Below are 16,532 nucleotides of genomic sequence, written 5' to 3'. Positions count from 1 at the left end.
TGATTCTTTGCAGAAAACATGTAGGAAAATGTTTTTTTGCTTTGTCAAGTGGATAAGATGCAGGCAAATGGTGGGAAAGAACTGTTTACATCCTTGTTTCTGCAAGGAACAAAAATCAAAATGACTCATATTCCCTGTGCAATGCAACATACCTGCCCAAGCTAGAATGAAATGGTAGGCCATGAGCTGGCCGAAGTGGAGAAGCGTGCCTGAAAAAGAATGTGTTGGCCTGCTTTCTCTCCATGAGACAGACTACTGTTTCTAAAATGTGTGGGTTTATACAGCCCCTTTGTACTCATCAAATCCAACTCAGCTAGGTGCAAGTGTTGTAACTCTGCTAAACAGCGCTTGTTTCTTGTTCTTCAGTTGTAAATACATCCTTGCCCTAAGCAGCTTGACTTCTTGGTTTCCTTCACAGTGATGACTGTCTGCCAGAAGCTATTAAAATCAAATAAGAGAGTAAGAAATGAACAAAATCCAACAAAGGCCATAAGGAAGATGGGCATTTTAGCAAGCAAACAAATAGAAAAGGAACTATGGAAATTTTCAAGCCAATTCAAGCCAAAGAAATTATTTAACATACTTAAAATGATTAAGATAATTAAAGGATTGCAGCAGCTGTCAATGAGACCAAGAGCTGCTATTGTCACCCTGGAGAAGAGATGGCTAGGGGGGGATCTTACCATGTACGTAAATGCCTGTAAGTAAGGTGGAGCTGGATGTGGTGCTTAATGACAGGACAAGAGGCAATGGGCACAGGCAGAAGTGCAGGCAATTCTATTTAAATAGAGGCAAAGTCCTTTTTACTGTGAGAATGGCTGAGCTTTGAAACAAGTTTTCCAGAGGCTGTGGATTTTCCTCTGGAGATCTTCAAAACCCAGCTGGAGCCTATTCTCAGGGAATCTGTTCCAGCTGCTGAGCGTGAGGCAATTGAACAAAGAGATCTCTTGAGGCTTCTTACCTTAACAGCTCTGTGATTGGAAAAGAATGGTTTTCTACATGAAATTTAACTACTTTTTTTTTAGGCTTTCTATCAGAAGATGAATGTTTTCTGCATTAAAAATGAAGCAATTGTCTACACTGGTGTTCAGTGACATGCAACATAATGTGACTATAATGTTTAGAGCTCCAGAAAAAAAGAAAGCAATCTAATTTGCTCCAGTGTTCTTTAGGAAAAGATGATAAGGGAGAGAGATGTCTATGAGCACTCATGAAGTTCACAGAACCAAGGTTGGAAAAGATCTCTAATATCATCCTGTCCTACCATACATCTATCATCACTACTTCCCGCTAACCCATGTATGTTATTTGGGCTTTTAGCAGCTGCTGGTGGTTTTGAGACCTTGGCTGTCCTTTTCATGGCTACTGCAGCTCTTGGATGCTCCCACTGCACCTGTATCCTCTGTGAGGAGCAGCCGTGGGCTGTAGGGTGCCTAATGGAAGCCACATGCCTCAGAGCCCAGCATGCTGACTTAATGCTTTTTTTCCTTTCAATATGTGCATCCTAAAATAGCTCAAACACAGAGGAAGTAGCTTCTGAGGCTCTTCAAGGTCAAGATGTTAGAAATTGTATGTTTGCTGACTATATGCCATATAACAAAAGCAGAGATTTGAATGTGACTTTCCTCTTGTCCCACTCCCCTGACTTGCTGGCTTCCAGCTCTGCTCGTTGCTTTCTTCCGTATCTAGGTTAAAGATTTGAATTAGAGAAGAAAAATGGTGAAATATGATGATACTGCCTATTCTCACAGCTTTGATGAACTAATGGACTTGTTAGGATGCCTAGGAGCCTAGAGTTAAAAGGGTGCCCCGCTGGCTCTCTGGAGGAGAAGTGGCAGACACAATCTGTTCAGAAACTCTGCTTCCCCGAAGTAAGGCAATAAAATTTCCAGTTTTGCCAGTAAGGTTTGTGTTGGAACATTTAGCTCCTGCCAGGGGTTAGGGCTGGGCCAAGCAATGGTGCAATGGCACAGCCATGTGAGGCTAGAGGGGGGATGCTGCAAGTGCCAGTGGGGCAGTCAAGGCAGAGAGGTGTGATCCCACTGGCCAAGGTGACTGTTGCCAAGTTCCTTGGGCATTTGCACACCTTGCAGAACTGCAAGCTCCAGCTCGCTCAGTGCATAACAGCAATACGCAGTGATGGCAGCAATATACAGTGATGGCAGCATGCAGCAGATACTCAGAGCACAGAAATAGGGGGCTGCTCTCCACAGCCACATTTCCTTTGAGGATATGTAAAGGGTGAAAGCCGCACCCAGGGAAATGATAATTGATGGACATAAAGTGCTCGACTTGGCTTCTCCTTGTCAGCTATTTGATCCCTACCAGCCCAGCAGTTACTTGAAAGCTGGAGCTGCCACAAGGCACTAGGTGGCCAGAGATCTTCTGTCCCTGCATGAGACCACCTTGCTGTGTGGGCTGCAGCAGTGCAAAGTTGATGTTTTTAAATGCACATTTTGTATTGTTGAAATTGCACAGCAGTGACTTCAGTCCCAAAGCTGGGACACACCTTATCATCCTTTGTTTTTCCTAACCCTACTGGGGTATTCGAGAATTTACCCAGGTTCAACATGCAAGACAGTATTCATCCTGGGCAGTCAACTGTAAGGCCCAAACTAAAGCTCATTGTTTTTCCTCCAAAAACAGTTTATCTCAGAGGTGCTTTTGCTGATCTTCTTTCATCCACTCAAGGCAAATTGAGACAAAATTAAAATCTCCTGTTGTAGTCTGTACTATGGCAGTAATTTACTTGTTCCACACCTCCTGAGTGTTTTCTTCCCTAAGCAGAACTAAGAGATTGAATGTGCTTACCCCGAGACAACCCCAGTTGTCTCTGACACTGCTGATATGAGTGATTATTCATAGCAATCTTCAGCATGAGCAGGTGCATGCAGTGAGCCTCCTCCTGTAAGTTATGACCAGTGGCCTTCGCTATCTTGTGAGCTTTTTGATGACAGTGGTGAGGGTGCAAATCTCCCTGCTGCAGGTCATATTCCATAGTGCAGGGGGATGCTGCCTGACTTGCATCTTGGCTACTCTAAGCCTTCTTGAGAAGTGAGGGGAAAACAAACAGAGAAGAAATCACTTTGAGATGACTTAGTCCTTGATCCGTATGAAAGAGCAACCCAAACATCCACATTCGGGTCTGAGAGTGTAAGAAAAGCCCCATTTCCTGCCATTTTGTTTATTTCAAACTCAGGACACAACACATGACCTACGGAACAACAACTCTTGTTGCAGTATCTTTATGTTAGGCATTTGCTGAACACACAAGTAAACCAACAAATGAAAGAAATGACAATGGTGACAGTGGTGACGGAGCTCAGTGGTAGAAACAAAACCATCTTCAAAGCACCCACTTAAGTGAAATTGTCCTCACTGACAACTGAGTACAGCCCTGCACACAGTATGAGGCAATCAATTAATGGCTCCCTTGGTTCGATGGCAGGTGGGGGGACGCAGCTGCCTTGGACTTTCAGCCTCCATGCATGCTGTCACTTTCCACAGGGCAGCGGTAGACCAGAATATTCTGACCATCCCTCAGCTTCAAGGTGACATCCTGCAGGCACCAACTGACACAAACCAAGACAACTTTTAACTTCCTTCAATCACTTTCAGTCTAGTGGTAACATGGGTGCAAAAACAGAAGGCATGGAGACACAAACCACTCCAGGCCTTCGTTATTCTTAAAAAAAAAAAAAAAGAAGAAAAAAAAAAATTATCACAGTTACTTTAAAACTCAATTTTCAAGAGCCAGTTTCTAAAAGATGTATTTCCCAATATCATAGCACAGCACAGCAGATCTGGGATACACGCTCCTATTTGTTGCAACCTGAATAAAAGCCCAGCAGCTATTTTCAGCTGGGTAGTTCCTCTCTCACTGCCAACCCCATGCCTTTCTTTCCCCTCATCCTGCCAGTGCATTCCATGCTTCACTCTTCTCCCTCCTTGGAGCCAGGCTGCGTTGCTAAGGAATTATCCTAGCTTGGGAAAGTCTGAACATTCTCTGATCACTCCATGTGATTACTGAAAAACCGACAGGGTACAAGAGTGGTTACTCAAAGGAAAAGTGCATTTGTTGGTTGCAGGAGGGGAGTCTTTTGCTTTCCCAAATCTCTGCTACAAACCCACTTCTAAGAGCCTGCTCACATGGGTTTTCCAGCTGGGAAGTGCTATTATTTCAGCACACCAAGATCGGAGTTTTAAAGCTCCTGGCATGCACCCAGCTCTGCTTTTACTGGAGTCAATGCCAAGTATGTACAATTAGGTAATGAGACTGCTGCACCTCTGTGTGACGAACCTACAGCAGGGCTCATCCCATGCCAGCCCTCTGGCTCGATCTGACCCACTTGCTGCTGGCAGTCAGCAGGCACAACGCTGCTCCCTTGGCATGGCCTGGGGCCTCAGCTCTCTTCTCACTTTGGGCAGGGACTGCAGGTGTCCCTTGTCAAGACCAGAGCCTCACCTGCCTCTCTCCTCACAGTCCCTGGGCCTACCTCACCTCCAGGCAGGAAACTCTGCAGCCTCCCATCCCTGCCTGTGAGCAAACACTCCCTCTTCAGCTTCAAACCGGCTCACACACTCCTCATTTTCCTTTTTTTTCAGCTGGCCTCTTTTAAAAAAGAACTAAATTAAAAAACTTGATTGACAGACTGCCCTGCTTTGGAGCTTCTCTCCCCATGTCATTTAACTGTGTCTTGCTGCCTCTTGGGCCTCATGTGTGCATGCTGTGTGGGACCACACCAGGATGGCCCACTTACCATTTGTTATTCCTCCCAGGGGTTTCAGGAGCAAATGATTTTAGCTCCTCAGTCAGGTGCAAGGACACTAAGTGCTGTCAAGCCCCAAGCTGATCTATATGTGGGCAGATTTGTCTGCCACAAATCATTTTGCAGAAGATGCATTCTCTTTCCAGGTTGACGATGGAAATGTGTGGAGAGTTTTTTTTTTTAAATAAAACTTCGCTTACTACTGTATTTTAATATCTTGCAATCTTTAGTTATCCTCAGACTCACTCTGTGAAATAGGGAGGAGCTGTTATTTCCCTCCATCTGTGAGGAAAGGACAGTGAGGAGTGAGAATGCCAGGGTACAGATCCCCAGGGAAGCACAGATGTGCTTAAATGATGGACCTAAAGGGTACCTCTGGTCACTAGGAGGGAGGCCGCATCTCTTCAGGATCTCTGAAGTCCCAGTTCTGTGCCTCCTTCCCATACCTTTGAACTTTGATTCCTACCACCATTCTAAACACAAATCCACCAAGTTGCTTATGTCTAATTATGAAAAGAAAACAATATCATATGGCTGATGGAGACTGAGCAAAAATGTTGCAGCTCTGGGTTTGTAAATACAGCTAACAGAATTTCTCAAAAACCTGCGAGGAGATTTTCATCGAATATAATTTCCTCTTTTGCAGTGGAAGATGAGTTTGAATGCTCAGTTCCAGAAATCAATTTCACCATGAAAATCAAGATTTTCATGCTTCAGTACTACAAGAATGTAAAATCATTATTATGTGATGTGGAGTGAGAGCATCCTACCAACATGAGTAAGATAACTCATCTATCATGATATTTAACTTACCTTGATTCACTCTGATACAACATGGAAGATAACTCCCTTACCTCAATACATAATACCAGACTGAAGTTGAACTTGCTGCTCAACCACCTCAGCAATTCCTTTGGAGGAGGGGTGGGGGGAACAATCTGCTCCATTGGCTCACAATAGTTATGTGTATGCGGAGTTACAGTTTGCAGAAGACATTTCACACAAATGAATGGCTCACGCTCTTCTTAAATTTGTTTTCATAGAGATGTATTCAACATGTTTCTCAACTAATTTCTGTCACGATGATGATGATGATAACCTTTCACAAGATCTTCAGACGTGAATTTCCTCTTCCTTTGTGTGATGATCTCAGCAACACAGATGACTAAACCACACATCCTGCTCTACTGTTTTCTCTTTCCACTTCTATTCTTTCATCTATGCATATCTCCCAGTACTTCCCCCAGTACGCACCATTGACAGAAGTGATCCATTTCTGAGTCAATTAAAAGGTACACCAATGACTTTGTTCCAGATACCAGTAACTTTATCTGTAAAAATTTGTTAGAGATTCAATGAAGCATGTTGTTGAAATGGACGCTTATTTCTTCTGAAGTCAAAAAAACAACAAAACTTCCTCTCTTTTAGCTTAAACGCTCATTTTGTTGTCGTTGTCATTGTTGTTGTTTTAATGTATTTCAAGCATTTCATTAAGCTTTTCTAATGGCTAATGTGTGCATGGTTATACAAGTATGCCTGTTCTGGCATACATTAATCTCTGCTGAAAGAATGTATGGTGTTACAGCTGCAACCCCCAGGGAAAACCACTCACTCACTGAAATATTTATGAGCAAACACCTTTCCTCACCAGAATGCATGGTGATCTAGAGGTGACCTGTATTGTGTTAGAGCTTCCCATAACCATAACAAGCATGTAGGTTGTCTATCTACAGATCACTCGGTCCATTAAGATGCATCAAGGTAATAAGACATTCAATTATTTTATCAGTGCCACAAATTCTGCTATTCAGGTTAGTTAATAAACAAAGCTGTGCTTAGAGCTGAAGATCTTAACTAGCTGCACTCAGTCTGATATTTGAATAATAAAAATGCTTCGTATATAATACTTGTGATCACAAATGGAAAATGCCAGGAGTTCTGAAACAGAACCAGTAGGCAGGAGCTAGGAATGCTGTGGAATCAGTAAACTGATCTGTGATATAATCATCAAAGATGCTTAACTAGTTTATTTCAAGAAAACTTGAATGTACACTGAGATTGAAAGCATGAAAAAGTGGGAAAGAAAGTTGGTGGTTTATGTCTTGGGTGAGGTGTGTAGAAGGCTGGATTTTGATTTCACCCTGAGTCACTCAAGTGACTAGCATTCTTAAAACGTGACATAGAAAAATATTAGTGGGAGAAGTTCTTCTCTTTTTGTCAATCAACATAAGAGGTTATGTGCTTGTCCTGAGTACTTGGCTTTAGATAAGGTGCCTGGTAAAATCTCTAAAACCTGGGAAATGTTTTTGCCCAGGGTATCATGTTGGTAAAATCTGGCTGGAGTGAGGTGTAAAGTGGAATTTTATGTGAGTTTTATGTGAGATTAAAAGTTAATTTTCTTGCCCCGACAACCTTCTCCTTCACCTGCAGTATCTAGTCCATTCCCTACTGTCTTTGTTTAGTCAAAAACAGAAAAATCATAACAAATAAAATGATTCAAAAGGGACACAGGATACAGTCCCTCAGTGAGTTGCCTGAAGAGGTCTCTAAGGATGTCCTGGTTCTCCAGAAAAACCAGGAAAGAACAGCTCGTCCTCTTCTAAAGGACTTCAGTTTCTGGGTGAACACACTGAAGCAAAGTTCTTTTCAGACAGCAACCCAGAGAGGAAGTTGATCTGTATTTGTGAGGTTTGTCTCAGCCCAGCCCTAGGATGATGCAAATCAGCCTTGTGCAATACTTCATCACCCAGCACAGCGTTCTCCAGTGACTATGTAATGTGAGTGCTCAGCCCCATGTCAGGCTGTTATCCTCCATTGCGGAGGCTTTAAAAGGTGCTTTAAAAGCCATGCCATTTGTGCTGTAGGCTCCACTGTGCAGTTTGTAAGTAGTTATAAAACTCCTCTGAACAAAGTTTTGAAAACTAACATGGAACATACCTGGGGGAAGGGAGGCAATTGCTATTTGAAAGCTAGATCTTGATACATTTCTGAAAATGGTTACAGTAAGAGAAGGATTCACTGACTTGGAAGGTCACTTAGCATTCTGCAGTGTGCCTATATGTCACAAAATGAAGATACCTTTCTTGCTGTTTCTATTTCTTCTCATCAGAGCTACAGATCTAAGCCTGGAAATCCATTCCTTCTCCAAATCAACTGGCATCCCACTCTATTGCCTTGCAGTGGGACTCCTACTCCCAGGTCACTTGAGACTTGCTGAAAAGCCACTCTGTGACACAGTCTCTCCAGCATTAGTTGTGCTCTTTCTGTGTCCACACAATTTTTCCTATCTGTCAGTTGGATGTTGTGCACCTTCAGAAGGAAAGCAGCCAGGGCTTCTAGGGCAGCAGGATTGTTGTTCAGATGCTCCAAGTCCTGCTGATAATACTGCATTCTGGCAAAACTTTCTACACAGGAGAAATGGGTTAGAGAGCACATTGTCCACTTCAAATAAACAAACAGAAATATAAATAAATGAATCAGTGGATTAAGAACTGGTTTGCTGGTCACAGCAAAAGGGTTGTGATCAACAGTCTGGGTGGAAGCCGGTCACAAGCAGTGACCCCCAGGAGTCAGCCTTGGGACCGGAGCTCTTTAACGAAGACGATGGTGGCATCCAGTGCACACTCAGCAAGTTTGCATTGGAGGGAAGGGAAGCCATCCAGAGGGACCTGGACAGGCTGGAGAAGTGGGCCCATGTGAACCTAATGAGGTTCAATAAGGCCAAGTTCAGGGTGTTGAATTGGGTCAGGGCAATCCCAGGTATGTACACAGACTGGGGGAAGATCTCCTTGAGAGCAGCCCTGCGGAGAAGGACTTGGGGGTCCTGGTGGACGAGAAGCTGGACATGAGCCAGCAGTGTGTGCTTGCAGCCCGGAAGGCCAACTGTGTGCTGGGCTGCATGAAAAAAGGGGTGGCCAGCAGGGAGAGGGAGGTGATTGTCCCCCTCTGCTCGGCTCTTGTGAGGCCCCACCTGCAGCACTGCGTCCAGGCCTGGGGCCCCCAGCACAGGAAGGACGTGGAGCTCTGGGAGCGGGTCCAGAGGAGGGCACTGAGATGGTCAGAGGGCTGGAGCAGCTCCTGTGAGGAAAGGCTGAGGGAACTGGGATTGTTCAGCTTGGAGAAGAGAAGGCTGCAGGGACCTCATTGTGGCCTTCCAGTACTTGAAGAGAGCGTATAAACAGGAGGGGGAACGGCTGTTTGTGAGGGTGGATAGTGATAGGACAAGGGGGAATGGTTTTAAAGTGAGACAGGGAAGGTTTAGGTTGGATATGAGGAGGAAGTTTTTCACACAGAGGGTGGTGAGGCACTGGAACAGGTTGCCCAAGGAGGCTGTGGATGCCCCATCCCTGCAGGCATTCAAGGCCAGGCTGGATGTGGCTCTGGGCAGCCTGGGCTGCTGGTTGGCGACCCTGCACATAGCAGGGGGTTGGAACTGGATGAGCATTGTGGGCCTTTTCAACCCAGGCCATTCTATGATTCTATGAAAAAGATACTTCCTCCAGACGCCCACATCCATCCTGAAAAATAGTTCAGTACTATTTATGAGGAGAAATCTAGCTAAAGGAAGAAAGGAATCCTTCTTCAGAGAAGCAATGCTGACTGCAACATTACTCAGCACATTTAAATGAGAAGAGCTGTGAGTACAGCCTGTTCCGCACTGACGTACAGCTTATGACCAAGTATCCCTGTTAGTCATATTTGTATATTTTGTAAAAGAGGGAAAAAAAAAGGAAGAAAAAAAGGCTAAGGATGAGTTTTTGAAGATGCTCTGAATGTAATTCAGATTGGGTTTTTTTTTAAGGACTACAGAAAATACTTCAGGAATAGGGAATATTTATTTCACATACATTGATGTTGGGCAGCAACAGCTGCTGCAGCTACGTAACTCCTGCTATGTTTCTGATACAACTTTTCTATGGCAGCCAAGAAACTGCAGCTTTACCGAAGGATATATTAAAACCAAGGTACAAAGAAGTGCCATTAAATGTAATGGTCAAACAACAATAATAGCACAGTAGTCTGGATATGGAGGACAACTGTGGTAAGCTGCTGTTTGTCAATATCTGGACACTATGTATTGCTAGGAAGTGCTGTTTATTAATGACCACTGCATTAAGCAAATTGTGAGGCTGGCCATACATTCCAACCTTCCTTATGGATGAAGTGATTTGGCTAAAGACAGTTTTAAGGCTTACCAGATGAGATTTCTAGATATGTTTCACACAAGCCCAACTTCATTCTGCTGACATCAAGAAGAGTAGTTTCAAGCTCAGAGTGTGTATACATTAAAATCCTACTCTGGTAACTTTGCTCTCACCTTCCAAAGAGTTTAAAATAAGGTTTACGATTTGTTTCCTGGTCCCTCCCCATCTATATCACTCTCTGAGCATGAGAATGAGGGGTGTTGCCTGCTCTCCCTAATTCGAGGCATCTCCTATGAGCAGACAGTATCCAGGTGGCCTAGAAACAGCTCTGTTAGGCTCTAGTCTGCATGGTTCTCTTGCCCCCCTGGGCTATCCTAGGGAGCTGCAGCAAAAGGGACGTACTGGCCCTTAGTGCCTGTGGACCATGGCAAGAAGCCACCCTGTTCAAAGTACATAGTGTTCATCCTCCAGTTTGGAGGGAGAAGTGGTTTGATATTCATGATGCCCCTGCTCAGGCACTGCCAGCAGTGTTTCGCTTTGAGCACTGAATGTGAAATGCCCAGCTAATGTTTGTCTGTGTGTTTTCTGTAGAAAAGCTGAAAGCATGCTGGGGTTGGCTTGGGAAACTGCTCCCATAAGAGAGAGAGTGGGCGTGAAGACAGAGAGTAGAAATATGATCACCTGAATGTTTGTACAAGCTTTCAAAGAGACCACGTGCATGCAAACTATTTCAGCCTGAAGGAATGGGGGGGAAATGCTCCTCTCCCCCTTCCTCCTTCCATTATGGAAACTGCTTGCTCCTCACAGATCCCAGTATGGGCTAGTTCTGTACACTAGACAAAAGAAACTGGAACAGCCCTGAGCGTAGGCAAAGGCAGGCAGGTTCCAGGTGTGGAGGCTACACAGTGACATACCGCTCAGTACAGAAAGTCTCATTTCAGAAGATCAGTTGGCTTGCCACTGAGTAATCAGACACATGTTTAGGACCTATCAGTATTGTAGCAGACCAAGAAGCAGCCACTGCATTGAGCCATTTGATGACTCAGCTCAGTGATGCAGGGAACGAGCTGCTGTGTTACTTTCAGTAGAAGGAGAAACTTTTTCTGAGATTTCTGAATAGCAGTGCTGAAGCTGAAATTAAAAAAAAAAAAAAAAAAAAATGCTAATGTCCTTATTAAAGCCAACTTCAATATTTTAAAGCATCAGGGAATCGAATGTCTGTCATATACTCCTGAGCTCAAGGGCATGATCTGCCTAAAATTAAAACCTGCTTTCCAGCCTTGTCTGATTTGTTATTAGTATGTTAAAATGAAGGGAAAGCTTCACAACTTATGGGCTTGAGGAGCAGGCTTAGCTACACTTTTCTGGCAGCACTGCATGATAAGGTAGTAGCAGAAAAGCATTTGGTAGAAGCAGTAGGGAAAGGGAGACGATCAAGAAACCCGTAGAATCCCCTCAGACAGGCAAAACCTGTTTCTGTTCTGATGCTAAATAAACAATGTAAAAACAAAATAAGACAACAACAACAAAAAGAAACAACATACACTTGGACTAATCATTTGAATTCTCAACAAAAGACATGTGGCAATTAGGTCTGTGAGCAGCAATGGTTATCTGCCCAGCTTTTCTCTTCTTGTCCTCAGTGCTGGTCACTTTTAACTGCCTTCATGGTCTTCAGGAGAAATTAATAAAATCTTAGCATCTTGCAGGCTTGTGGTGCTTTATGGGACAGCATCACAAAGAGATTTACTAGTAAAATTGCTAGACTTTAATACATTCTCACAAATCCTCCTTTAAGTAGCTCTCTTTTTCCTGCCCAGATGTAAAATCTCCAGTTATAAGTGAAACATTACTGACTAACCTTTCATTTCATCCCAACTCCCAAGAAGCCTCCCAGAAACCAGTCTTCCTAGTGACCACAGCAGTCTGCTGTCTGCTTAACTCCCACCTTTGGAAATGGGTACAGCAGTGCTTTAGAATCAACCCTGACATAAAATGAAGAAGAGGTAGAACCCAGAAGTTTCAGCCACACTTCCCTTAACTTCATATGCTTTTCAGATCTTACACGCTGCTGTTTTTCCCTCTACACAAAAGCAAATGAAAGGGCCAGAGGAGAAATAAGGTTGCTAACAGCACCGAGGCTTACTTTGCATAAGATTACACATAACCACACATCCCCCACCGCTGAACAGTCCCATAAAAAGAGCCATTTGCTGCAGTTCTCTTAGAGAAGCTGGCATCTTTCCTCCCTGAAAAGAAGGACAGATATTTGTTGTGAAAGAAGAAAACTGAAGGGTTATTTCCCCTCTTTTCTAAAAGCCCTTTCCAACTGCCCAGCCAAGCAGGCCTGAATAAAAGCACAGCACACAGTGGTCAGGCTCAATCTCACTGGGGCCCCGCAGCACACCCAGAAGGCATCGTGGTGAGAACAGAGCAAACTGGGGACCAAGCTGGGCTGAATGTGTTTATTCACTTCTTTTAGTGATGCCACCACTTCACTAATTGCCGAGAAGAAAATGACCTCCTGGGTGTGGCAGGGAGCCAGGGCCCAGCACATTGTTCTGCCGCTTCCCATGCACGCTCACTAGCACAGTGCAAGCATTCAGACTCCAGGGGCCAGATCTCTCTCTCGAGTAAGCTCCTGTAAAGTAAACACGCTTGCAGCAGGGTGAGTTTGGCTAAGCTATGCCAGCAAAGGTAGTGTAGCCAGGGTGTGTGCGTTCTGTTTTTTTTTTCTTTTCTTTTCTTTTTTCTTTTTTTCCCTAAGCCATGAGGTAAACAGGAAGTTTCTTGCAAGCCTATTTTCCTTCCTTCCTGCATCCCCCTTCCCACTATCGTACAGTTTGCCCTTTTCGTGAGTCCTGGTTGTGGCACCTGAATTGAATGACACAGCAGAAGGATACCTCCAAGAAAGTTGATCCGTTCTTCCATTTTTCTGTATAAGAGTGAGACTATGCAGCCTAAGGAGCCTTGATCTAATGCTATTGCCCACAGCAGGATGGTAGGAAACCAGAGGAGTTGTCAGTGGGTGTGCATCATGTTGCTTCGGGCCTGCCTGTGGCAGTACAGGACCTGTCCAAGCACCTGAGTACCAGTTTATGCTCTTTCTTCTCAGCTGGGGGAAAGGGAGGAATGGCCTTCACAGCAATTAAAAGAATTGAAAAATTAATAAAGGGCTGCTACATCCTTTTGATGTAAAAGCATAGACATCTGAATACATACGGAAGTTGTGTGGGATTTCTAAACCCAAATTTGACACCTAAATTCTTGTTGCCAGGATGGTGAAACGCAAACACTGAACATAGTGAGAGCTATTTAGTAAACCAAAGGACAAACCCAGTTACAGAAATATGACCTAGGCAATGCCATTTGAGTCCTGTTGTGAAAATCACCTCTTGCATCCCTCAAGTATGCATTAGTCAGGTATTACACAGCTGACAACCACAGTTTAGAGAGGGTGGAGAGACAAACTTCAGGGTAAACTTCCTCAGCTTGCTTCTCTGCTGAGATGCCCACATGTGTAACTTACATGCTCCAGTCCAAGGAAAACCCAGGTACAACTTTTTGTTGTTTCTAGAATTCAGTTTTAAAGCATGCTATTACTCATTCAAAGGCTTACTTTGTTAACTAGTTAATTTGGTTTTAAGAGGTCTTAATATTCATGTTTACAGCTTTTTTTACTGAGCATTTGTTGATAGCTAGTACTGGTAGCGACCCCCCCAAAAAAAACCAAAAACATATTAATGCCATAGCAATCTTATGCCCAAAATCCCCAAGTTGTGACATTTGCATAATCACTCATCTCTCTCCCTACTGATCTGCTCCTCTGCTGGGCTTTCTTCACTTCCCTTGAGGAACTTGAGCAGCATGAGAAGTTGCAGCAGAGGAAGTAACTGTGTTTTGTTAGGGAAATGGTGACAGTCAGTTCACAAGGACAGAACATCAAGAACATTTTTGCTTGCTTGCTAGTTTTCTGCTGTCCTTAAATCACAGTTTGCAACATTAATTTTTTCCTCAAATGGACAATCTGATTAATATCTATGTTTCTTCTAAGACTTGTCCTGCAAGGAGCAGGACATGACCAGCTGTTGTTCTCAGAGCCTGGTACGCTGATTGTTCTGCTGGATGCAGAATAAAGTGAGGAACATGCTTGATGCCTACACCACATAACAGAAAAAAGGTTGTAAATTTGGAGAGCTGATCAGATATAACAGACTGTGACCTAAGGCATTTGTTTTGCCCCTTTCAAAGTTGCAGTCTGAAACTGCCAGGCAAAATTTGCTTTTTATGATGAAATTCAAGGTAATTAAACACAAATGTCTGGGCCTCGGGGGGTGCTGCTGACTGTTTGCATGAGTAGAAATAGAAAGACACGGAGCTCTTGCACCAGCAAGGAGGTTTTGACCGAGACTGAAGGAACCTTGCTGACAAATGACTAAAATGAAATGGTCTGCAATCTGCTGTCAGCAGGTTTGAGGTTCAGTTGCTCTCATGGTCTGACTGCATCCAAACAAGCAAGATGGAAAATAAGAGGAACTTCTTGCCAATCAACCATGTGCTCGTGACTGTTCTCATTTCCGTCTCTACTCACGGTGCATCTTGGTCTGCCAGGTCACAGCCTGCTCAAGCACAAACTGGCTTTGTGAATGGGGCAGAGCAGAGAACCAACAGCTGTGGGCACCCTGACGATGGTATGTCAGGATGGTGCCATCCAGGAATGTGATTTGGCAGCTGAGAAATGTGGAGACCAGTAAGTGCCGCTACTCTGCGCTGCACTTCCCTCAAAGCCATGGCCCATCATAAGCCCTGACAAAGCAAATCTGTGGAGAGCTGAGGCAGGCCTGAGACACCCGGCACCCTGCTGGCTGTTAGGCCCCTAGCCTGCTCCAGCTCTGCCGAGCTCCTTGCTGCCCCAGCTAGGGCAGCTATCCCCATTGTCTGCTTGCTGTCACACAGGGCAGCCAGCTGGTCAGACCTCTCCCCTTTCAGGCTAGGCCTTGATGACTCCTCTCTTCTCCTCCCACTTGTTTCTCAGCTGTTCTCTTGCCTAGTCCTATGACAGCACGTTGCATAAAGAGGTTAAGAGCTACACATTTTAACAAGTCTTTGGAGATAGCGTAAACCTTCTTTTTAATCCCACAGTTGTCGGTTAGCTTCCAGAAGCAAGGACTAAGGTGTCCCTGGAACTCAGAGGATCCCTCAAAGGGGCCCCTTCCCTGCCATCTTCGTTTCTTGTGGGATGGATGCCTAGATGTTGTATTCACATCCTTGAACAACCCTCAGCACGCAGCTGCTGATGACTTTGGAGTGATGACACAGGAGATACCAATGAAGTCAGCTTGTGGAAGATCAGAACGTAGTATGGAATTGTTGCCTGCAAGGATTCATCATTAAGATCTCTGGCCAACTGTTTGTTGCTCCTATAAGCTGCTTTGCTGAAATGCCACACAGGTGGCACATAAGGGAAGGGAAGCAGACGTGCTGAGATCCATGCCTCTTGTTCTGAGACTTTCTCTTATTTAGAGCTTGCAAAGCACTTAGGGTAATAAATGGAAGGAAAAAATCTAGACTTCATTCAGCACAATGGAAGTAATTGTACGACAGTGCAGTTAGAGAATCTTATAAATGAATACAATATGCAATTGCCTCATCATGAAGGAAGCTCAAATTGCTATCTGTGACAGAGATCTCTCCTCAGAACCTGTTATACCACTAAAAAGTATGTAAGTCAACTTGTGGAAAAGCAGATTTCTTCTCACCTGCTAATTAAAAAAAAGCACAATTTCCAAGTTACAGTGCTCTGCATAAAGATATCTTCCCTCTTGCTATTCACAGCAGTAAGAAAGATTAAGTGGAGATTAGCGTACACAAAAACCCAAACCCAGTTACCAAAAGAGGTATTAAATCATTATAAGTAATGTTGTCTAAAAATAAGTATTAAAGAGTAGAACTTCCTAATAAGTGCAGTGTTCATCTAATGCCTTGAAAATAGTAAGATCTGGTGGAGTAGGTAGTTTTCAGGCCTGACATTGAAGGTAAGCAGGACTCAGTTAACAATGAGATAAAACAAACATGGAGAGGTGGAAGATTTCCAGGCTTGCATGTGAAATGGTGGGTTACTGCAACAATCAGGTCTGTTTTTAATTAGACTGTTGTTTTCTCCATAGAGGATCTTCTAAATATAGACTGGATTTAAGAGATTCTCTCTATTTTCAGCAAATTCATATCTTCTGTTCTGGTTTCTGCAATTCATGTAGGTCATTCTATTTCCACTGATGTTAGGGGTTGATCTCAGGCACCTCCTCCAAAGGCAGGGGAGCAGTGAAACTAAACACTTTTCCACAAAGCTATAGCTGTTCTTTTTATTTGTTTCTGGATGAAGCAAGAAAGCTGGGACACAGTTTCTCTGGGAAAGGCACCTCCTCCTCCTCCTGGCCCCACCAAGTTCCACCAGCATGTCTGGCTTCCAGTTACTATCACAGTCTGAACAGTAAACAGTAATATTGCTGTGAATTCAGAGAGAAGCTACTTGATCTATGCATACTTAGTGTGATCACTGCTGATTACTTCAATTTTGGCCACTGATTACTTACCTGGCTAAGACAATATATCGATAGCC

The 16,532-nt window shown here is 44.0% G+C and overlaps 1 protein-coding gene across 1 annotated transcript; it reads right to left on the bottom strand.

Moving 5' to 3' along the window:
• Positions 1-3,178: 3,178 nt before the first annotated feature.
• Positions 3,179-12,452, bottom strand: COA1 (cytochrome c oxidase assembly factor 1). Its single transcript, XM_090142130.1, has 5 exons — positions 12,435-12,452; positions 12,060-12,162; positions 7,995-8,173; positions 6,024-6,100; positions 3,179-3,572 (listed from the first exon to the last, which is right to left on the bottom strand). Exons 2-5 carry the CDS (start codon positions 12,151-12,153, stop codon positions 3,476-3,478), a joined length of 447 nt encoding a protein of 148 aa, XP_089998256.1. The 5' UTR covers positions 12,154-12,162; positions 12,435-12,452; the 3' UTR covers positions 3,179-3,475.
• Between the last annotated feature and the right edge of the window lie 4,080 nt (positions 12,453-16,532).

The sequence above is a fragment of the Phasianus colchicus genome, chromosome 6 (assembly GCF_987193195.1).
Source record: "Phasianus colchicus chromosome 6, bPhaCol1.hap1.1, whole genome shotgun sequence".
Taxonomy (NCBI): domain Eukaryota; kingdom Metazoa; phylum Chordata; class Aves; order Galliformes; family Phasianidae; genus Phasianus; species Phasianus colchicus.
Note: the sequence above shows the minus strand (reverse complement) of the source record. Positions and strands in the feature narration are given on the sequence as shown.

What these genes read in the sequence shown, in the direction of transcription:
- COA1 (XM_090142130.1), bottom strand. Translation starts at nt 12,153, where the DNA reads ATGCCAGCTTCTCTAAGAGAACTGCAGCAAATGGCTCTTTTTATGGGA. An exon ending in TGGAGAGACTGTGTCACAGA is followed by an intron (nt 6,101 to 7,994) that starts GTGGCTTTTCAG and finishes AAATTTTTACAG; the next exon opens with ATAAAGTTACTGGTATCTGG. An exon ending in ATGGATCACTTCTGTCAATG is followed by an intron (nt 3,573 to 6,023) that starts GTGCGTACTGGG and finishes GGTTTGTGTCAG; the next exon opens with TTGGTGCCTGCAGGATGTCA.